Source organism: Pogoniulus pusillus, unplaced genomic scaffold (assembly GCF_015220805.1).
Source record: "Pogoniulus pusillus isolate bPogPus1 unplaced genomic scaffold, bPogPus1.pri scaffold_63_arrow_ctg1, whole genome shotgun sequence".
Classification (NCBI taxonomy): domain Eukaryota; kingdom Metazoa; phylum Chordata; class Aves; order Piciformes; family Lybiidae; genus Pogoniulus; species Pogoniulus pusillus.
In genome coordinates, this window is record NW_026974713.1 from 320,597 (window position 1) to 342,938 (window position 22,342).

Here is a 22,342-nt window from a genome sequence, read left to right on the forward strand (position 1 = left end):
GCTGTGACATGAGATTCACACAGCACTCACACCTCATTGTCCATCGCCGAATCCACACGGGCGAGAAACCCTTCAGCTGTGCTGACTGCAGCAAGAGTTTCACTCACAAGTCTGCCCTCACCCAGCACGGCAGTGTGCACACCACTGAGAAGTCCTTCAGCTGTGGGGACTGTGGAAAGACCTTCAAACGCAGCTCCACTCTCACCATCCACCGCCGCATGCACACCAGAGAGAACCTGTACCCCTGTGCAGAGTGCAGCAAGAGCTTCACCACGAGCTCAAAGTTGATCCAGCACAGACTCATCCACAGTGGTGAGAAACCCTACAGCTGCAGGGACTGTGGCAAGACCTTCACCCAGAGCCATCACCTCACCCAGCACCGTTGTGTCCACAGCAGTGAGAAGCCCTTCACCTGCTCTGACTGCAGCAAGAGCTTCACCTGCAGCTCTGCCCTCACCAAGCACCATCGTGTCCACAGCAGTGAGAAGCCCTTCAGCTGCTCTGACTGCGTGTGATGGTTTAGGCTCTTACCTGCCCCCCCCGCCCCCCACTTTGTATTTTCCCCAGCTAACTCAGAAGGGACTCCAGGAATATAAATGAAGCTATTTGTTTTACAGCAGCAAATATACAAGCAGCTATTCACAATATATACAGTTATATACAGAAATATACAAAGGGTAAACAATACAGAAGCACAACTCCCCTCCCAGAAACCTGAGTCCCCAGGAGGGGCTCTCAAACCACCCCAACACCTCCCCTTGCCCTCTCAACCTTACCCCAGTTCTCAGAAAGCAGAGAGGTGCAGCCAAGAGGTTAGGGAGCAAGGTAAGTGGCAGCAAGGTTAATGAGATGCAGCTTCGTCAAAGCCCAGAAGCAAAGTGAGAGACAAAATGGAGAATGCTATCAAATGTTTTCTTCTTCTTCCCAGAACTCTCAGCGTGACTGTGAGAGAAGTTGACATCACCATTGTTTTCATTTTTCACATCCCATTATCTAGTTCTTTTACCAAAACATTCCAGCTTGCTTCAAACTAGCACACTGCGGCAAGAGCTTCACCTGTAGCTCTGCCCTGACCCATCACCGTCGTGTCCACAGTGGTGAGAAGCCTTCACCTGCTCTGACTGTGGCAAGAGCTTCACCCGCAGACACACTCTCACTTCCCACCACTGTACCCACACTGGCGACCAAGCCATGCTGCAGGGCAAGCACAAATAGTCCCAGCCCGGGTCTGTGGGAGTTATTGCACCCTCACCCTGAGAAGGCCTTTCCAGCAGATTGAACCAAAATCTCCTCTTTTCCAGATGCATTTCTCAGAGGCTGGGGGCTCCAGCAGGAACCAACACCTCCTGCCCTATTGAGCACCAATCAGTGCTGCTGAGAATCATGGCAGTGCTGAGTCAGCACAGCCAGAGCTGCTGTTGGAGCTGGGCTGAGCTGTGCAGGGATTTGTCTGGTTCTTTCCCCCTATGCTTTGTGTGTCCCTGGGGTAAAGCCCCTCCTGCCCCGTGCCCAGGTGTGTCAATAAAAGCCCACAGTGACCCAAATCCTGTCTTTTGGCTTTTATTTTGGTGCTTGCTGCCCACAGTGCCCAAATGTTGGGGGTATTTGTTCCCTAGGGTCTGGAGGCCTGTTCCCAGATTGGGGAGGTCAAAGAGAGGTTCTTGGAGGAGTCTTAAGAGTCTCTTGCTGAGAGTAGTCTCAGGGACATCTCAGAGGGTTTTTTTAGGGGTGCCAGGGGATGTTAGGTGTTGGGGGTTGGGGGGGGTGTCTGGAGGATTCTAGGCTTGACTTTGGGGATCTTTGTAGAGTGTAGGGCACATCTCAGGGATGTCTTTGGAACCCCCTGGAAAGCTTCTCTCAGATTTATGGTAAGTGGCTCTGGTGCTTTCCAGCAGGCCTGGGGCTTCCCAAGGCCTTCTCCCTAGCTCAGCAGTGTTCCTGCTGGATGCCTGCTGATCTGTGGCTGCTCTGAGGCTTTCCAGCAGCCAGAGGTGTGCAGAGGTTTCTTGGAGTGTTCAGGAGCTTTGAGGAGCCTGAGGAGTGCCAAGAGTGCCAAGAACCTTCTCTCCTGAGGCAGCAGGTTCAGCTAAAGAGTAGTTAATCTTTGAGCCTGCTGCAGCAGGATGAGAGCAATGAGTGCAGGGCACAGGTGGGGCAGTAGAATTGCTGTTGGAAGGCATCATGGCCACTGGTGACCCAATGGGAATCCTATAGGGAGGTTTGGGTCTGCCTGATAGAAGCCCTGGGGGAGCTGAAATTGCAGAGGGCCACTGCTGGTGCAGTGGAAGTCCTGTGGGAAGTCTGAAGCCTCCTGGAATGCAGCAGAGCGAGTGGTGGCTACTGGAAGGCTTTCTGGAAGGCTCTGCCCTGCTGGCAGGCACTGAGGCAGCTGGCAGGCTGCTGAGTGTCTTGTGCTGGTGGCCAGGTTGTGCAGGATGATGTCCCTGTCCCTTGGAGGTGGCTTTTGCTGTCAGCCATGGGTGGTGACCTCTTGGCCACTGCTGCTTCTGTTTGGGCACTGGCAGAGCCTGGTCCAGTCTGGCTCATGCCTGGCCTAGCAGCAGAGCTGTGTGGGAATAGGTCCCTCTGGGGTGGCCATGGGGTGAGGAAAGGGGCTTGGAAGGGTGTGGTTCTTTGGGTGCCTGGGCACTTCTTTCTCAGTTGCCCAGGTGCAATGGAAAGGAAGGAATAATGTCTGGGCCTGTTGGAATCCATCATGGCCCTCGTTGAGCCAATGGAAGTGCTGTGGGGAGCTTCAGGCCTGCTGTCAGGAGTCAGATCCACTGCTGAGCTTGTGGCAGCCCTGCACAGTGGAAGGAAGCCCTGGGCACAGTGGAAGTCTTGTGAGGAAATGTTGGGTTGCTGAAAGGTCCTCAGAGGCCTCTGTGGTGCATGAGGAAGAGTTTTGGGCTTGTAGAATTGCCAGCAGAGGGCTCTAGTCTGGTAGACTCCATCTGGAGCAGTGCTGGGCTAGAGGAAAGCTCTGGAGAAGTTCTGGTCCAGCTGGGATGCTGCAGGGCAGTTGGTGGGCAGGTGGAAGTCAGGTTGGCAGCCCCTGGCTGGCTGGAACCCTGCAGTGTCACTGGGGGGCTCCTGGAAAGGGCAAGAGATGTCCTGGAGCCACTGGAATGCAGCAGGGGAAGTGGTGAGCCAAGGGAACTGCCTAAGGAGTGCCTGGGCCTGCTGGCAGGCATCCATTGGCCTTTGCACAGCCTCCAGCTGAGCCTGCTGGGGATTCCCTTGGGCTTTCCACCAGCCCAGCCCTGGCCTTGCTGCCTCCCAGAAGAGTTCCCACAGGCTTTGCAGTCCCCACCAGTGCCCTGCTGCCAGCCACTGTGCCCACTGCTTACACTGCAAGCCTGCTGCTTGGTGCCCACAAGTTTCCCTTGCAGTCCGATACAGGCTCCTGCAAAACCATTTCAAGACCCCTTCAGACCCCTTCAGGCCCTTACAGACCCCTCTTGGCCCACAGACCCTGTGTCTTCCCCCAGCCTTCAGATACTTGTAAACATTTATCCAATGCCATCTCAGTCTTCTCCTCTCCAGACTCTCAGTCCCAGGTCCCTCAGCCTCTCTTCATTAGCCCTACAGTCCCCTCATCATCCTCCTAGCCCTCTGCTGGACCCTCTCCAGCAGATCTCTGTCCCTCTGCAACTGGGGAATGCAAAACTGAATACAGTATTCAAGATGATGTCTCCCCAGGGCAGAGTAGAGGAGGAGGAGAACCTCCCTTGAGCTGCTGGACACACTCTGCCATTGGCCTTCTTGGCCCCCAGGGCACATTGCTGTGCCATGAATGTTCTCTACCAGCACCCCCAGGTCCCTCTCCTTGGGGCTGCTCTCCAGCAGATCACCTCCCAGCCTGGACTGCTGCAGTTTATTATCCCTCCCCAGATGCAGGACTCTGCCCTTGTCCTTGTTGAACTTCACCTGGTTCCTCTGTGCCCAGCTCTCAGTCTGCCCAGGTCTCTCCTGATGGCAGCACAGCCTGCAGCTGTCTCAGCCAAGCCTCCCAGCTTGGTGTCAGCAGCAAACTTGCTGAGCAGCCTCTGTCTGTCTGTGCCCTATCAGGCTAGCCAAGTCTGACCTCTTCTTGGTAAATCCATGCTGGCTGCTCCTGATAAGCTTCTTCTCTCCCGAGTGCCTTGAGATGCCCTCCAGCAGGAGCTGCTCCATTGTTTCTCCAGGGATGGAGGTGAGGCTGCCTGGTCTGTAGTTCCCTGGAACCTCTTTCTGGCCCTTTTTGAGGCCTGCAGTGCCATTGGCTCTGCTCCAGCCCTCAGGCTCCTCGCCTGTCTGCTACGAGTTGGCAAAGATGATGGAGAGTGGTGGAGCAGCAACCTCAGGCAGTTGTCTCAGCACCCTTGGGTGCATCTCATCAGGGCCCAGGGACTTGTGAATGCTCAATGTGTGTAACTGATCCTAACCCAGTGTGCACTGACCAGTGGGGAGTACTCCCTGCTCCAGGCTTCCTCTCCTTCATCTAGGGTCTGGAGTCCATAGGGGAGTTCATTCTTAGGTGTAAAGAAGTGTGACCATTTGAGCTGACTCTCTAGCTCAGACATAGGGGGAAGATGAACACTCCAGGGATAGGCCATAAAATGGCAACAATAGCTAAATTAATATAATTTCATTGGAGCATCAAGAGCTTAATGTCTAGAAGCACAGCTTGTTCTCCCCCTTCTCCCACTGGCTTATGCTGCTTCAGCTTCGCCTATCTTCCCTGGCTGCTGTTTTGGCTACTGCTGCTTCTGCTGCTTCGCCGCCACTTGACCCCTCCCCCACCTCCCTTAAGGTTATTGTATTGTTTTTTTTTCTTCCTTCTCTAGTTATTATCTCTCTTTACATTGTTATACTATAAGAAAATACAATTTCATCTTTCCCTGACTTTCAAAAAAAGGGGTCAGTGTTGTGGTGAGTTTATTTCTCCCTGGGGCGGGGATCTGCCCTAATCCAGGACATTAATTTTGGTGCCCAACGTGGGGCACGATCTTGGCTTGTTTTTTTCAGGGAAAAATGAAGTTGTTTGATATATTCTGGCCTATTATTGCCTCAATTCTGACTTTATCAGTTCAGCAGTGTTTTACAGCTATGGTGCACTACCAGGTGTGTTCATTCTTCACTAAGATGGTCTGGGACTCGGTAAAAGCTGTGCTAATGAAGGTTGGAGATGTTGTTAGGAATGTTTTAGGGTTTTGGAATGTCGCTGAGGGTGTGCCGTATGTGACATTGGTGTCAGAGACTAGGAGTTATTAGGAAGAGCTGAGTTACCCAGTAGCCTGCCTAATATGTGTGAACTTGGTGGTTTTGGCTGCTGTTGTAGGTCTGGTTGTAGTGTGGAGACGAGAGAGAGGCAGGAACAAACAGGCTATAAGTGAGGGTTTTACCTTTTCCAGAGGCAATAGCAGGGAGCTAGGGGTTAAAGACATAGTTGTCACGGGGGGGAGCGGGGGGGGGGATTGTTTGTATGCCGGTTGTGGAGGAGGGGAGAAATTAATTAATGTGAGAGGATATTTATAAATATATATATATATATATATACTAAACTCCAATATTCCAACTCTCGCTACCCCCAACCACTGAACTTTAATCTTAAATTGTTCTTTATATAGTTATGAAGACATTATGGGAATATCTATCTACAGAAACTTATTAATAACTAGCAAACATTCAAACTGTATACAGAGAGAGAGTTTTCCCTGCTGCTTAATGCTGCCTGGGGGCGTATACTATTTGCTCAGCAAAGCTGAGCTGAAAGCTGCTCTCTGCTTTATGGCAGAGGTAATAGAAATTAGAGGTATCTACTCACAATTCTTATCCATCACCCTCTGGGGCTGCATCAGCCTGTGCCTAGTGTCCAATTCTCCAGGGTCTCTGACTGTGGATTTTGAGGCTGGAATCCTCCAGCATCAGGGGAAACGGCAGTCTCTGACCTTACTGCTGCTGGCTCCTGCTGGCTGCTCTCTCCAGGGGTACACAGGCAGGATCTCCAGGTGCAGAGGCAGGACTTTGTGCAGTCTGAGCATGGGTCTAACTCTGACTAAAGGCAGGCATACAGCTGCAAGGAAGCATGCAGGCAGGCAGGCAAGCAAGCATGCGGCGGAGCCACAAGTAATGTGGGGATCGGCCTAGCAAGTGAGCCTGTGCACCCCTATTTATCAAAATGTGGGCCAAGAGTTAATGCTCTCACTGGCCACTGGAATGACCAATCAGGTTGGCAGTCAGCCAAACCTTACCATACTAGGTAAAACCCACAGGCCTGGACTCCAAATATGGGAATCACATGGGCCCAGCACTAGGCAGGCATGAGCTGGGCATGTGGGGACTCACATAATCAGGTGTCCTGGGCAACTGACTTTATCGCCCCGCTCTGTTGTGCCCCTTTGTGCTCGTTTACCCCTGGTGCAGGCAGAGAGACATGTCCAGGCAGAGCAGCCATAAATAAGCCCTCCACAACAGAGTGCCTGGGGCCAGTGGCAGCTGTGGGGCAGTTTGGCTGTGCTGAGGGTGGTGGAATCGGAGTCCTCTGTCCCCCCCAGAGCCTTGGCCTGGGGGTGTGGTGTGCCCAGACCTGTGCTGCCAGCACTGCCTTGAGTGTCCCCAGCCCCACTGCCTGTTTCTGGGCACCGTCTCATTGCAGGGTGCCCCCAGCCCTCCTGCCCCCGATGCTGCTCCTTGGGACGCTGCAGCTCGCCCCCAGGGTGTTTTGGTTTGGGGTGCCTGTGAAAAATGGTATCTGTGTCAATAAAAGAATGGCAAAGCAGAATATAAGAATATGAGAAAATGAAAATATGTCACTATGTGAATGGCAGAGCAGGGTGTGTCAGAGCTAACTAAGCTGGAGATGTTGGGACCTACGAGTGATAACAGAAAGTGCTGTGAAGAGATAGCCCCCTGTGAATAGGGGACATGAACAAAACAGGGGTGTGCCAGAGCTCACTGAGCAAAGCTGGGGATGAACAGTAACAGAAAACACCATGAGCATGGTAGATAAGCAACTGAAAAGCGTGTGAACATGAAGACGCAAAGAGCTGAGTCACAAAGACACCTGAGGAAGACTCGTTACTTCAGCCTCACGATGGCCAGAGAGACCCCCAGGAGGATTAGCAGGCATGCACAACAGTTCCAGGAGAAACTGAAACCGTTTTGGGAAATGATAGAATATGGATTACACTGCTCTGTGAATGTGTATCTGAGCAGGAAATAAAAACCCTGCAACCGCGTGTGTACAGTGTGCAGCTGCGGAGCTAAACTGCCCTGCGCCCAGCGCTGCTCCTTGCTTGCCAAAATAAAACTCCTTCAGCTTAGCTCTAAGTTTTTTTGTGGCTCAATTTTAACAATCTGGGGGCTTGTCTGTGCCGTGGAACTGAGTTTAGGGGAAGTCTGGGGAATAACATGTGAGGCCATTTATAAAAAGGTTTAAAAGATTTATTACTAAAAACACTAGAAATCCCCTTCCCCAAACTGATTTATAACTATCCCACGTGAATTCTTGGTTCGCGGTTGAGAGTTAAAATGCAGAGTGGCTAAAATGAAAAGAGTCTGTGATTTTAAGAAAGCTCATTTGAGTTTTGAGGTTATTCAGTCTCTAAGTAAAGAGTTTGTCCGATGCAGTTCTGAAGAGTTCTAAAGGCATTACGAATTGCGGTGCGTTGTTTAAGCTTCCGCGGGTCCGATCGAACTGGGCGTCGGCTCGCGAAGCTGATGGGGATCGGGCGCTGTCCTGTTCTGTGCTGAGCTGGCTTGTAGCTTCTATCGCTGCGATGCGCGTGCAGGCAGGGTATCATTCAGAAGAAGAGCAGGGTTTAGAGCGAGGTGCAGGGTTTTAAGAGCAAGGAGAGTGCGAGGGTGCTCAATTAAGGCAAATGCAGCATTTTTATAGTGTTCAAAAGAGGTGTGCTCAGCCAGTTCAGGCGATTTTTATGTTAACTTTATAGATTGGTACAAAGTTATGATCAATTCATGCAACTGGACAATTCTTACCAAAAACAACCTATAGGACCACCCAGGGGTCAGCCCCCAACAGGTGTCCATCAGGCTATGGGAACCAAAGTCCCTTTCTCAAAACATAGCCAATGTTTATGTCTCTGCCCCTCCAGGGGAGAAACTTTCTCAGGGCTGTATGTCTGCTGGTACAGTAACTGCCGTCAGATAGAAATATCGTTTTGGTTTTCGATGGCTGGTACCGTGTGAGCCACGACTTAATGTACAAGTGAGACCTTTGCAAGGGGGGGCTTTGCTCCCTTCCATGACATATTCCACCCCCTGGCTTACATGGGCCAAAAAAAAATTGAAAAATGAGATGAAATGTACATATTATACATAACCATTATACATACAATACCTTTAAACCTTAGACTATATAAACAATATACCTAATACAAGCAAAACTATAATCTAAACTAGTTTAAGATAGATCAATCCCATATACCCACCCCCTGAAGAACAATTCAGAAGTCTGGGAGAATCCATCGTGCACTGATGCGATGAGTTTTCCCACTTACATCAGTTGCTTCCCATGCATACAACCCATTTGGTTTTGACAGGGTCATAGGCACAACTCCAATCGAAGGTAAGTTCACCATTACTGGTTGTCCCACCTGTAACTTGTGTAATGATTGTTGAGGGTGTTGAGATTTATCTGGTGGATGGTTAATATTCCCCACTAGTTTGTCAGGACAAAACGCTTTGATTTTTGGACCACCGTAATTACCCCATTGGTTATTCACAATGAAGACTGCATGTGGTAAACGTTTATCCCAATTACCTTTTGATATGATGGCATGCTTCTTAATTAGAGCATTTGTTCTCTCTACTATACCATTAGCTTGAGGATAGTAGGGAGTATGGAATACCCATGTAACTCCCTCACCCTTAGCCCAGTCTTGTACAGATGACGCTGTGAAATGAGATCCATTATCACTCTGAATATACTCTGGCATTGGTAAAAAACTGAACCACTGCCTCAAAGCCTCAATGGTTTGAGTGCCTGTGGCAGCGCTAGTTGCTGTAGCCATGACCAATCCTGAGACCACTTCCACCCCTACCAGTATGTACGTCTTCCCATGTGAGGGTTTAAATGGACCCACATAATCAATTTTCCATGTGCTCCATAACTTCTTGTCTCCTCTGATGTGTTGAGCTGGTGCTAGGTTGGGGTGATTGGCTTTCAGCCTAATCTTGCACTGTGGACAGGCTGAAATGATTGCCTCACGGATAGTCATAGAAATTGGCCATCCTCTGGATCTACATTCGTAGTAGAGGTCTGCTTTTCCTGAATGGCCTCTTTTAATGTGTAGCCATTCAGCTAATCTCCACCAATCATCTTTCTCATCATTCACCATGTTTATTTTTGCCAAGTAATCTACCTGATCATTCCAGGTTGCAGCTGGGGTTTGTTGTTTGGAGTGTCCCTTAACCCAACCTACTTGAAGGGGTCTGGATCGGCCTATCTCCAATAGCCTTTTCCAGTCATCAGCCCTCCAAACTTCCACATTTGAAACCTTCCACTGTTCGCTTCCCACTGGCAAATCCACTCAGTGGCGCCTTTGAACGTGGAGTAGGAATCAGTGTAAATAGTTTCTGCCCCATGCTCTGCTGCTAGCATAAGAGCACGCAGTTCTCCTACCTGTGCACTGCCATCACCCTCCTCAGTGATGGTTTGGCCTGTAGCAATCTCCAAGGCAGCGGCTTTGTAACGCCACTTGGACCCCACCCTCTGAGAGGATGCATCTGTAAACCACACTCCTGACTTATCAGAGTCTGCAGTCATTTCTGGGGCCACCTGAATAGGAGAAGGTTTATATGGCTGACCAAGCAGTGCTCCATCAGAGTTTATGGGCTGCTGCAATTTGGATACCTTCGTAGGTCCCTCTTTCAGTGGCAAAAGCTGTGAGATTCCCTCCAGGTAGGCATACCACTTTCTTACGGTAGCCTTTTGGGCAATCCCTTCTGGTGGAGGAGATCCTTTAAGGATGGATTTTAACAGCGGGAATGGGCCTTGCACTACAATATCCTGTGTAGTGCGAAGCTTCTCTGCCTCTTTGACAGCTTGAGTTAGGGAAAGGAGTCCCTTTTCCCATTCCGAGTACTGTGTCTCGGTCTCTTTGAATGCCGTTGATGAAAACAAAAGAGCTCTGCTAGGACCATTGGGTCCCCTCTGGAATATTCCACAGTACAAGGCATGCTCAGAAAAACTCCATTCAGCCCTTAGGGCATCTTGTGGGTGTAAGGGCCCCAACTTCTGATATGCCTTCAGTTCATCTTTGAGAACTCTCAGGCTCTCAGAATGTCGTGGAGTCCAATCCCAAACTTTATGATTCTTAAACAAATCATACAGAGGACGAGCAATCACGGAGAAACCTGGGATGTGTTTTCTCCAGTAGCCCAAGGTGCCCAACAATTGTTGTAGCTCCTTTTTGTCCTGGGGCATTTGACCCTTTTCAATTTCTTGTAAGGTATCCTCTGGTAGTGACACTGCACGTGCCACCCACCAAGATCCTAAGAATTCAACCTCCTGGCTTGGGCCTTGGCACTTCTCCTTTGGAATAGTCAGTCCTTGGTCAGTCAACAATTTTCGAATGTCTTCAGCTACTTTTGCAACCTGCTCCTTGTCATCTCCTCCCACCAAGATGTCATCAATGTAATGATAAACCTTAACATCTTTAGGAAGCTGAACAGTGTCAAGCAAAGCTGCAAGTGTGTTATGTGCAATAGCTGCACTGTGTTTGTATCCCTGTGGGAGACTGTTGAATGTGTATTGAATACCTTGCCAGGTGAATGCAAACTGTGGTTTGTCCTCTTCTCTCAGCGGCACCATGAAGAACATGTCCTTCACATCCATAGTTGCCATCCAGGTGTGAGAAGCTGCTTGAATGGCTGTCACTGTGGAAGCTAAACTTGGAACTGCTGCAGTGAGAGGAAGAGTATTATTATTGAGTTTTCTAAAGTCAATAGTTAATCTCCACCTGCCATCTGGTTTTCGAACTGGCCAGACGGGTGAATTGTAAGGAGAATGTGTTCTGGTGATGATCTTCCTTTTCTCCAGGTCAGTTATCACTTCAGTAATGCCTTGCCTAGCTGCTGCTGGTAATGGATATTGTGCAACACAGGTAATTTGTGATTTTGGTAGTGGAGGAGCAGTTTGCAACATTTGGACACGAGCATGGGCTGATTTTGCCCCTTTTGCCCCCATTTCATAATAACCAAAGCTCCATAATGTACCATCTGGAAGATGCTGTATAGGGTTAACACTCCAGGGGGAGCGTAACCCTGAACCTGACCCTAGGGGTCTTGGCCCCTCCCCAGGGGTGGGCCACACTCCAGGTGATGGTTAGCCCACTCCCCCCACTTCCTGTGGTATAAAAGAGGAGCACTTCCTGCTCCTCACCCTCTTTTTCCTGCGCTCCCTCTTGACACACACACGCACACTGCATACCAGCACACCACGTGGCAGCCACGAGGCAGAGACACCATCACACTACTCGGGTTGTATCCATCCCTGTTTGTATTTTGCTGTTTTCCCTTCCTTATCTTTTGTAAACTCCCCTACCTCCAATACCTTTTCTAAGTTATTGTTAAAGTTTTCCTTTTTAACTTCCAAATTGAGTGAGATTGATTTATTTGGGTGTCCTTTCCTTTCTCTCTCTCCCTGTCTTTTGGGAAAAGGAGGGGAAAGAGGGGAGGGCACTCTATAAATTCTATAAATTGTCATTGGGTCTATTAAATTTATTAGAGTCTCTGGGAACCTGCATTTTAACCCAAGACAATTTATTTGGCGTCTCAACGTGGGGCTAGGTAGAAAGAATTCTTTCAGAGAAGATTTGGAAATTAAAAAATGGATATTCTGAGAGTCTTAATCATTAACGCTTTTGGATGTCTGTTTTGGTCCTGGCTGTTAAAGTTTATAAGTTCCCATGTCTTCTGGATTGTCATTTATATGCTCTGGGAATATTCTAAGCATTTGCCTGTCCGAGTCTATGCCTATTTCCTGAATTCTGTTAGTAATCTCACTGTGTTTAGAAATGTTTCTGGAACATGGAATCAATCTGAGTATATGCATTGGAACACAGAAGCTCCGGATATTTTGGGGGAGAAATGGTACTGGATAGCTGTTATTTCACTGTGTGTAAATGTGGGTTTGGGAATTTACTTTGTAGCTCTGAACTGGAACACGTGGAGACCCCGGGTGGGCGCCGCCATTAGGATGCTTAGGGGGAGAGGTGGCTCTCACTGCCCGAGCTGCAGCTGCGGGGGGTGGGCGACAGGTCAGACCGGTCCGGCAGCCCCGAGAGCAGGCACCACCCCTAGCATGGCTCCGCCCCGAACTCCGCCTCCGGTCCCGCCCAGGGCAGCCCCCCGGACCCTGCCCCCACAGCCCAGCCCCTTCCAACTTGCCCCCATTACCACGCAGCCAGCCAGATCAAACCCGAACCCTCCTACAGACACAGATCCAGGGCAAGGGACCTCTTCGGGAACCAGCACCCCCCAGCAACAGTAACCAGCTGGAAATGGACCTGATAATGGAGTTATCCTTATCAGCTCCACGCCCAGAAAGGAAATCAGGCACACAAGGCAGGAGTATGCAAGGGCAAACGAACAGTCCCTTTTAGCCTGGCTTTTGAAATGTTGGGATGCAGGAGCAGAAACCATGGACCTAGATCAGAGGGAGGCAAAGCAGCTGGGATCCTTGTCGAGGGATGGGGGTGTAGATAAAGAGCTGGGGAGGCTCGATGGTACCCATTCACTTTGGGCCAGGCTTCTCATCGCCGTGAGGTACAGGTACCCGACTAAGGATGACATGATTTTCCATCCCCTTAAATGGACAGATATGGAACAGGGGATCTCATACCTGAGGCAAATGGCTGTACAGGAAATAATCTATGGAGCTGGCCAGATGCCCTCGGACCCTGATGATGTCTGTATGAAGCCAGCCTTCTTAAAGAAACTGACCCAGTGTGCCCCTTCCACATATGCCCCTACACTGGGAGCGCTGCTGCTGGGCAGAGACCCCAACAACCTTCCCACAATCAGGGAGTTTGTGAATGACCTGAGACAGTTTGAAGACAGTTTGTCCAGGAGGACCTTAATTGCCACTGTAAAGACTCTCACCCAAGAAGTGAACGAGCTAAAAGCCTCTTTCTCTGAACTGCAGAAGGCAGAGGATGACTGCTCTTCACCTTCAGAATGGGTGCAAGTCTCAGCTGTAAGGAACAGACGCTGCCGTGCTCCTCCTCCTCCCCGCAGGAGACCAGCCCAGAGCAGACAGGGTACACACAGGGGGTCACTTTGGAGAACACTGTGTGAACATGGGGAAAACATGGACAGATGGCATGGCCAGCCCACCTCAGCTCTATGGGCCAGAGTAAGGGAACTGCAGGGGACAAACACAGGGAATAACTCCTCCAGAAGAGGGGTTGCCCCAGTGTCCCGCAGGCAGCCCTCTCGCTCAAGGGGTGGTGAAGCCAGTAACTCAGGTCCATGTGCCTCATGCGGTCACACTGCTCAGCATTAGAGGTGCCCTGTCTCCAGCCAGGCGGAGGCCAGGGATAACAGAGTATATTGGGACGTGTTTGTGACATGGCCTGGCACTTCTGAAGCCGAGAAGTCCAGAGCGTTGGTAGACACCGGTGCCCAATGCACTCTGATCCCCTCCAGCCACAGGGGGACAGAAACTGTTACAATTGCAGGAGTCACAGGGGGGTCTCAGGAGTTGACTGTGCTGCAGGCTGAGATAAGCCTCACTGGGAATGTGTGGGAGAAGCACACCATAGTAACTGGCCCTGATGCACCTTGCATCCTGGGGATCGACTTTCTCTGGGAAGGGTACTTTAAAGATCCCAAGGGGAACAAGTGGGCATTTGGCATAGCAGCTGTAGAGACTGCAGACAAAGAGCAGCTGTCTATCATGCCTGGCTTGTCAGATGACCCTTCCGTGGTTGGTACCCACAAGGTGGAAGATGTCAAGTTACCCATTGCTTCTCGTGTAGTTCATCGCAGGCAATATCGCACCAACAGAGACTCCCTGCTACCCATACAGCAGCTGATTCGCCGCCTGGAGCAGCAGCTTGTCATCAGCAAGAGCCACTCACCCTTCAACAGCCCGATATGGCCAGTGCAGAAGGAGAATGGGGAATGGAGACTGACTGTGGACTTCCGAGGCCTGAACGAAGTGACTCCTCCAGTCAGCGCAGCCATGCCTGATATGTTGGAGCTGCAGTATGAACTGGAAACGAAGGAGGCCAAATGGTATGCCACAGTTGACATTGCTAATGCTTTCTTCTCCATCCCCATTGCAGAAGAATGTAGGCCACAGTTTGCCTTCACCTGGAGAGGAGTCCAGTACCACTGGAACAGACTGCCTCAAGGGTGGAAGCACAGCCCTACAATCTGCCATAGCATCATCCAGACTGCACTGGAGAAGGGTGGAGCTCCTGAACATCTGCAGTACCTTGATGACATCATTGTATGGGGTGAGACAGCAGAGGAGGTCTTCAAGAAGGGTGAGAAGATCATTAATATCCTGTTGGATGCTGGTTTTGCCATTAAGAGAAGCAAAGTGAAAGGGCCTGCCAGAGAGATCCAGTTCCTGGGAGTTCGATGGCAGGATGGCCAATGCCACATCCCTATGGATGTGGTGAATAAAGTGGCCACTATGGTGGAACCACTGACCAGAAGCAGACACAATCCTTCCTGGGGTTTGTGGGCTTTTGGAAGATGCACATTCCCAGGTGCAGTCAAATTGTGAAACCCCTCTTTGACGTTACAAGAAAGAGGAATAACTTTGGGTGGGGACCTGAGCAGCAGGTGGCATTTGACCAGATCAAACGAGAGGTGGTCCCTGCCATGGCCTTGGGACCAGTTTGATCCAGCCCAGAGATTAAGAACACCTTGTTTGCCCCATCAGGCCTACCCCCACAGCAGCTTTGACTGGGAAAAGACACAGCCTGTACTGGGAGTGGGTTCCCAATAGCCACTTAGCACTGGGAGGGGTTCAGCTGAGAGAGGGACAGGGCCAAGGTTGCCAGTTTGTACTGGGATGTCTCCCACGCCGTACTGGGATGGGATCAGGGGAATCAGTTTGTACTGGGACAAGGCCAAGTCTGTACTTGGAGGGGTCAAAGGAAACCTGTTTGGACTGAGATGGGGCCAGAGGATGCTGGGATGGGTCAGGGTGTCAGTTTGTAGTGAGAATGGAGCCTTTGTGCACTGAGAGGGGTCAGGCTATGGAATTTGTGCTGGGATGGATGGAGTTGGTGTGGGAGTGAGTTGGAGAATGAGTTTGTACTGGGACGAGGCCAAGTTTGTACTAGGAGGTGTTCAAAGCATCCAGTTTGTACTGGGAGGGCCCAGTCTGTACTGGCAGAGGCTGGGAGTGTCTCTTTTGTGCTGTGGTGGAGGTGGTTGTTACTGGGAGGGGCTCAGGGTGTGCAGTTTGTGCTGTGGTGGAGGTGGTTGTTACTGGGGGGGGCTCAGGGTGTGCAGTTTGTGCTGTAGTGCAGGTGATTGTTACTGGGAGGGGCTCAGGGTGTGCACACTCTGTCCTGGGGCACAGCCTCCACAAAGTCCTTGGCAAGAGCTTCCAGTGAGAGACTCTGCTGATGCTGCAGAAGTGCTGCTCTAGAGGGACCCTCACCCTCTGGCTCCTCATGCTCTGGCAACCCCCTCCAGCCCCTGCCTCCACCCAGACCCAGTGGGCTTTGAAGACAGCTCTGCTCCAGGGTGGCAGTGCAGGCAAGAGGAGAGGCCGTTCAGGGCTGGCCCTTCCTCCACAGCAGCCCTTGAAGAGCAGAAGAGTGGAGATGGCCTCAGATCAAACTTCACCCTTAACCCTGAGGATGCAGGCAAGTGCTGGGAATGGCCACTGGGAGGTGCTGGGTGGAGACAAAGGCCCTCAGACAAATTTTTTCTCACCTCCCTTTGCCTCTCTCTGCCTCCCTTATTCTCTCCTCAGCACACTGTGATCTGCTGTGGCCCCACAGCAGTGCCCATCACTGCATGCTGCTCTGGGCAGTGCCTCTACAGCCACAGCCTCTCCAAAGGGCAGAGCAGCTGCTGAGGGATGGAGAGGGCTGAGCCCAGAGGTGAGGAACATCCATGGCATAAAGCATGAGGAGATGCCCTTGTAGGATGGCAATGCTGCCAGGAGGCTCTGCCACAGCAATGCCTGTGGCCTGTTCCTACCTGCAGTGCCAGCACTGCCACACAGTAGCAGGATGCCCAAGCTGCCAGAGCACTCAGGCCTTGCCCCAACACAGCAGCTCAGCGGCAGAGTGTGGAAGGGCAGAAAGAGCAGCTCAGGACAGCCCAGGAGCTGGGGCTCCCTGGCACTGCTGCTGTGCTGGGACTCTGCCCCTCCACCTCTGCACACAGGCACTGCTCAGAGAAACAAGTCCCTGCAAGGGCCTGTCCTGTGATGAGCACACAAGGAGCACAACTCTTCATGTCTACAGGCTCTGGGTCACACTGAACCAGAAATGGTCTGAAGAAAGACACTGCTGTGGGCAGTGCATTCTCACAAGGGTAACACCACCACCACCTGTTGTGAAGCGGTTTTGTTTGGGCACAGGAATTAATTATGAGGCCGAATTTAAAAGGGTTTAAATAATTTAATATTATATACAGAAGGAATCCTCCCTTCCCCAAACAAATATACAGCTAACCTGCACGAGTTCTTTGTATGTGGTTGTGAGATTATTTCACAGAATGTCTACTTACAGCAACATTGGGAATTTAGTAGAGGTTCAGAAAGATGTTAAATAGAGAGAGTCTGGTGGCATGAAAGTGCCACTGATAAAATTACTGAGATTCTATGCTGCCCGAATCGAGGTTGCTCAGTTACTCACTGGCTGGAGTCACAGTTTTGGTGATCCCAAATATGGGTAGCAAAGCCACATTGTTGACCCTCGTGGGTCTGAATAGTTCAGTTCAGGGATTATTGGGGCGCGCTGTCTGAGAGACTCCACGGGCACGATCGAGCTGGGAAGGACGGGCTGGGGTGGCAGCTGGCCAGGAGTGCCTTAGCCGAATTTTCCCTGGGCCAATGCGAAGTGCCATGGGTCAGAATCATGCAGCGGCGGTGGTGGCCCCAAAACAGCAAAGCGGCTAGGAGCTACGGGTGGAGGAGGGGTGGCAGGAACACTGAATTGTCCCTTTTATGAGGTGTGTGCCCGAGATTGATGGTGCCTTGGCCACAATTCTGTCCAATAAGCATCTGGCAGCAGGCCAGAACATACTAAATAAGGTGAAATCCACGGGTCCAGTACCCCCAAATATGGAGGGGGCTCAGGTGGAGCCCCACCCTAAGCGCGTGAGCTTACACAACCTGTTTACTTCAACCTTGCAAGCAGGCAGGCCAGACTCGGAGGCACCAGGCTTATTGTGCTCCTTTGTCCCCCTTAATTTGTTTTCCCCAGGTTTGGGCAGGACAACACCTTTCGGGGGGACAACATGTCCGGGCAAGAACAGATTTGTAAACACGCTCATTTGGGGCCTGTGCACCCTACACCACACCACCACCAGCCAAAACCAGAGAAGCCAGACTGGGCCTGCACTGAGTGACACCAGAGCTGCTCTGCAGCAGGAGGCAAAGAGTTTATTGCTTCTGAAAGCATCCAGGGAGCAGTTTGCTCAGGGCAGCCTTCAGCTCCTGGTTCCTCAGGCTGTAGATGAGAGGGTTCACTGCTGGAGGCACCACTGAGTACAGAACTGACACAACCAGGTTTGAGGATGGGGAGCACATGGATGGGGGCTTCAGGTTGGCAAAGAAGGCAGTGCTGAGAAATAGAGAGAGCACAGCCAGGTGAGGGAGGCAGGTGGCAAAGGCTTTGTGGCGTCCCTGCTCAGAGAGCATCCTCAGCACTGCCCTCAAGATCTGCACATAGGACACCACAATGAACACAAAACAGACAAAGACTAAACAGACACTGACCACAATGAGCCAAACTTCCCTGAGGTAGGCTGTGGAGCAGGAGAGCTTGAAGATCTGGGGGACTTCACAGAAGAACTGGAGCACAGCATTGCCCTGGCAGAGGGGCAGGGAAAATGTATTGGCTGTGTGCAGAAGACCATAGAGAAGGCCACAGACCCAGGCAGCTGCTGCCATGTGGGCACAAGCTCTGCTGCCCAGGAGGGTGCCATAGTGCAGGGGTCTGCAGATGGCAACATAGCGGTCGTAGGCCATGATGGTGAGGAGAGAAAACTCTGCTGAAATAAAGAAGAGAAAGAAAAACACCTGAGCAGCACAGCCTGCATAGGAGATGGAACTGGAGTGCCTCAAGGAATTGGCCATGGACTTGGGCACAGTGGTGGAGATTAAACCAAGATCAAGGAGGGTGAGATTGAGGAGGAAGAAGTACATGGGGGTGTGCAGGTGGTGGTGCCAGGCTATGGTGGTGATGATGAGGCTGTTGCCCAGGAGGGCAGCCAGGTAGGTGGCCAGGAAGAGGCAGAAGTGCAGGAGCTGCAGCTGCTGTGTGCCTGGGAATGGCAGCAGGAGGAAGTGGCTGATGGAGCTGCTGTTGGACATCTGCTGCCTCTTGATATGTGTGACTGTTGACAGAGCAGAAGACATTACACAAGTTAGGACATTTCCTTCAGACAACTCCGTGAGCATTTCCCAGAAATCCCCTCAAATTTACTTCTCTTCCTTTGGAGGAGCTTTGTGCACTCTCAGCTTCCAGCCTGGCACTCATCCCAGCAGAGAGCAGCTCTCATGTCTGTGGCTCTGACAGTCCTGCTGGGAAGCTCTACTCTTGATCATCTCCTCCTGCTCTCCCTCTGTGAAAGAAAGAGATCCCAGAGGCTTTGGGATGTGGCAACTTTACAAGCTCCAGCAAGTGCAAATCCCTTCTGCAGCAGAGACTCACCACAGCCAGACTGTGAAGGTTTCTCTTCTTTCAGCTCTCAATCACCCTGTTGGTCCTGGCCACATCGAAGCTCTCTCTGCCTTCCTCATCTCCCTGACATCCTCTGGCAGTGCCCTCAGCCCTGCTGTGCTGTGCAGAGAAGCTGCTCCTGGCCAGAGCTGTCTCTCTGAAGTGATGCCTAGTTGCAAGCAGCTCCCTCCAGCCCAGCAGCCTGCCCCAGCTCAGCAGCAGAGGACCAGCCCAAGGTATTTTAAGGACCCCTCTGGTGACTTTGGTGCTGACTTCATGAACCTCAGAGACTGAGAAGCTGAAGAAACCTCTGCAGAATTCAAAGTCAGAGTCAAACTCTGAAGTTGCTTGGAGTCTTAATGGGTCTCAGGGAGGGACACTGCAGAAGTGTCCCCAGTGCCCGCTTAGAGCAGCAGGAGGCAGTGGATGCAAGGGAAGCATCCCTGGAGGCATTGTAGCACCTGCAGGGGCTGGACAGAGCAGAGAGCTGGAGGCAGAGCTGACAGCTCAGGACAGCAGCTAAAGGTGGCTCTGAGGCTGAGCAAACCTGGAGGGCTTTCATGAGTGCAAAGGGCCAAGCCCTGACCCCCAGCCTCTGGCAAAGGAGATCCTGTCCCTCACCTGTGCCTCTGGCTTCTGCTGGGGGCAGTGGGGAGTGAGGGTGAGCAGTGAGCAGGGCAGGACATTCTGGGACACTCTGTGGCCTCCCCAAGAAGGAGCAAGCAGGAAAGCAAGTGCAGAGCCTCAGCAGCAGCTTCTGCTGGCAGCATCTCTGCGTCAGACCCAGCTTGTGCTGAGCAGATGCTGCAGAGTCTGTTCCTTGGCAGCAGCCTGGGGCAGGCTCTGCTCTGCTTTGCTTGCCCAGAGACAACTCCTGCTGGAGAGTGATGAAATGTTCCCTTGCAAAGCATTCTGAGCAGATGCTTCTCAGAACAAAACCCTCTCCCAGTAGCTGCAGAGCTCTTGGCAAGCAGCAGAGGCTAAGTTGTGGCTCAGCAGGGTTTTAATGAGCTCCACGGAGTGTTTGGGGCTGAGTCCATGCTCCTCAGGTGCTGTCAGCAGCCTGAACAAGCCTCTGCAGCACTGCAAATCAGAAGCAAGCCCCAAAGTGCCTTGAAGCATTGATTGGCCCCACTGAGGGTCGTTACTGACAAAGCCTTCCAGGGACTCCTTAGAGCAGCTCATTGAGGCTGTGAGTGCAGGAGACAAAGGCAGAGTGCAGGGCAGAAACCCTTGGGCTTGGTTTATGGAGCAGAAAGGCCAAGCCTTGACCACAGCCCTTTGTCGTGGAGGGCTGTAGGCCCCAAAATAGTCTTATTTATGCCTTGCCCTGTCAGGACATGTTTTTCTGTGTAAACCAGAGGTAAACACATAGTGAGCACAAAGGAGGACAACAGACCTGGTGCCATGGAGTCTGACCTGCCTAGGGTCTGTGTTGTATAAGGTGTTTGCCAACAGTCAGTGTAAGCCCCACACACCCAGCTTGTGCTTCCCTGGGGTAAGCCCATGTGGTCACCATATTTGGAAAGTCCAGGCAAGTGCCTTCTACCTATTATGGTAAGGTTTGGCTGACTGCCAACCTGATTGGTCATTCTAGTGGCCAAGGAGCCATTAATCTTGGCCCACAGTCAATAAATAGAGGTGCTCAGACCCCCAGCTCAGACTCCCTCTGCATAGCTCAGACTCCGTACATGGATTGCCTGCTTGTGTACTGAGTTGCAGAGCTCACTTAAGCCTGCCTGTATATATGTAGAGCTGTGATGGTTTGGGCTCCCAAATCCTGGGAAAGGAATAAAGTTACAGTCCAGAGGTTAAGAAGGAAGGTTAGTGGCAGTGAGGTTAAGGAGATGTGGCTTGGTCTGAAGACAAAGGCATAGTGAGAGACAAAAATGTAGAATGTTATCTAATGTTTTACTTCTTCTTCCCAGAGCTCTCAGCGAGACTGTGAGAGAAGAGACACAGCCATGTTTACCTTTCATAGCCAATTATCTAGTTCTTTTCACCAAAACATTCTAGCTTGCTTCAAACTAGCACAGGAGCTCAAAGTCTCCCAGCAGCCCTGCACACCTTGCATGCTGCTGCCTATCCTTGCCTGGTAAGCGCCACTGCCACTGAGTTACCAGGAGGCAGACTCTGGATTGTCTGCACACGATTGGCCTGCCTGCCACGTGAGAACCGTGCTGAGACAGCACAGCATCCTTCTCCTGCACCTGAGGGCCTGCCTAAGAATCCCTGAACAGAGCATCCAGAAGAAGCCAGCAGCACAAGGGCAGAGATTGCATCCTTCGCCAGGAGAACCAGGTCACAGACTGTCATTTCCCCACAAGCTGAGAAGATTCTTCCTTTCCCCTCAAGCCAGGAGGATTCCAGCCTCAAAATCCATGGGCAGAGATCCCCTGAAGTTTGGACACTGGCACAGGCTGTGACGTAGCCCTGGAGGGTGATTATTGATGAATAAGAGTTGTGAGTAAAAATTTTAATGCCTCTGTAATATCTGTGGTCTCTGCCACACAGCAGAGTCAGTTTCCAGCCCACTCTGCTGGGCAAATAGAAAACAGACCCCAAATGATATTTGCCGCGGGGGAAACTCCTCTCTCTGTCCGTGGTTTGAATGTTTGCTGGTTATGAACAAGTCACTGCAGATATTTATCCCAGAATGTTTTCATAACCCTGCAGAACATTTCAATATTAACATACAGTGGTTGGGGGTGGCAGAGTCCAGAACATTGAGTTTAATAAATATCTGTTTCATAGAACATTATCTCACCCCAATTGATTTCTCCCCTCCGCGACAATGTCATAGAGAGGGCTCTGTGACATCATCAGGACTGCTGAGTGATGCCATAGAAGCGATTATGTACCTATATGACAGGACTCTATAACCACCTAGAAGGGATTCTGTGATGTCATGGACAGGTCTGTTTGATGGCTGAGAGGGGATTCTGTGTCATCCTAAAGATGGCTGAGTGACATCATAGAGAGGATTTTGTGGCAACATGGTCTGTGTTAAATGACAGAAGGCATTGTGTGACATCATAGAATGGGCTGTGTGACATAAGAGAGGGCTGTATGACATCACAGAAGCTATTCTGAGACGTCATAGAGACGTCTGAGTGACATAATGAGGGCTGTGTGCCACCATGGAGAGTATTTTGTGCCATCTTAGAGAGGGCACTCTCAGATCACAGAGGACTTAGTGTGACACCATAGAGAGGCCTGGGTGACATCATAGACAGGGCTGTGTGCTGTCACAGAGGCGATTCTGTAACTGTATGGAGAGGACTGTTTGACATCATTGTGGGGATTGTGTGACATCATAAAGAGGGCTGTGTGACATCACAGAGAGTATTTTGTGACATCTTAGAGAGGGCACTGTGATATCCTGGAGGAGTTTGTGTGACATCATAGAAAGGGCTGTGTCGGAGGATGGAGACTGGTGTGACGAGAGATCGGGGCACTGAGAGTCG

The 22,342-nt window shown here is 51.1% G+C and overlaps 2 protein-coding genes across 2 annotated transcripts in view; one reads left to right on the forward strand and one right to left on the reverse strand.

Moving 5' to 3' along the window:
* LOC135174396 (zinc finger protein 850-like) overlaps window positions 1-22,342 on the forward strand; it is a 393,382-nt gene that overhangs the window by 133,522 nt on the left and 237,518 nt on the right. Inside the window, 1 exon segment of the mRNA XM_064141675.1 lies at window positions 1-454. Within this exon segment, the coding sequence (XP_063997745.1) occupies window positions 1-454 (454 nt within the window).
* LOC135174390 (olfactory receptor 14J1-like) lies at window positions 17,594-18,526 on the reverse strand. Its single transcript, XM_064141669.1, has one exon. The coding sequence runs from the start codon at window positions 18,524-18,526 to the stop codon at window positions 17,594-17,596; it is 933 nt and encodes a 310-aa protein (XP_063997739.1).

Excerpts from the sequence above, each read along its gene's own strand:
- LOC135174390 (XM_064141669.1), bottom strand. The coding sequence starts at position 18,526 with ATGTCCAACAGCAGCTCCATCAGCCACTTCCTCCTGCTGCCATTCCCA.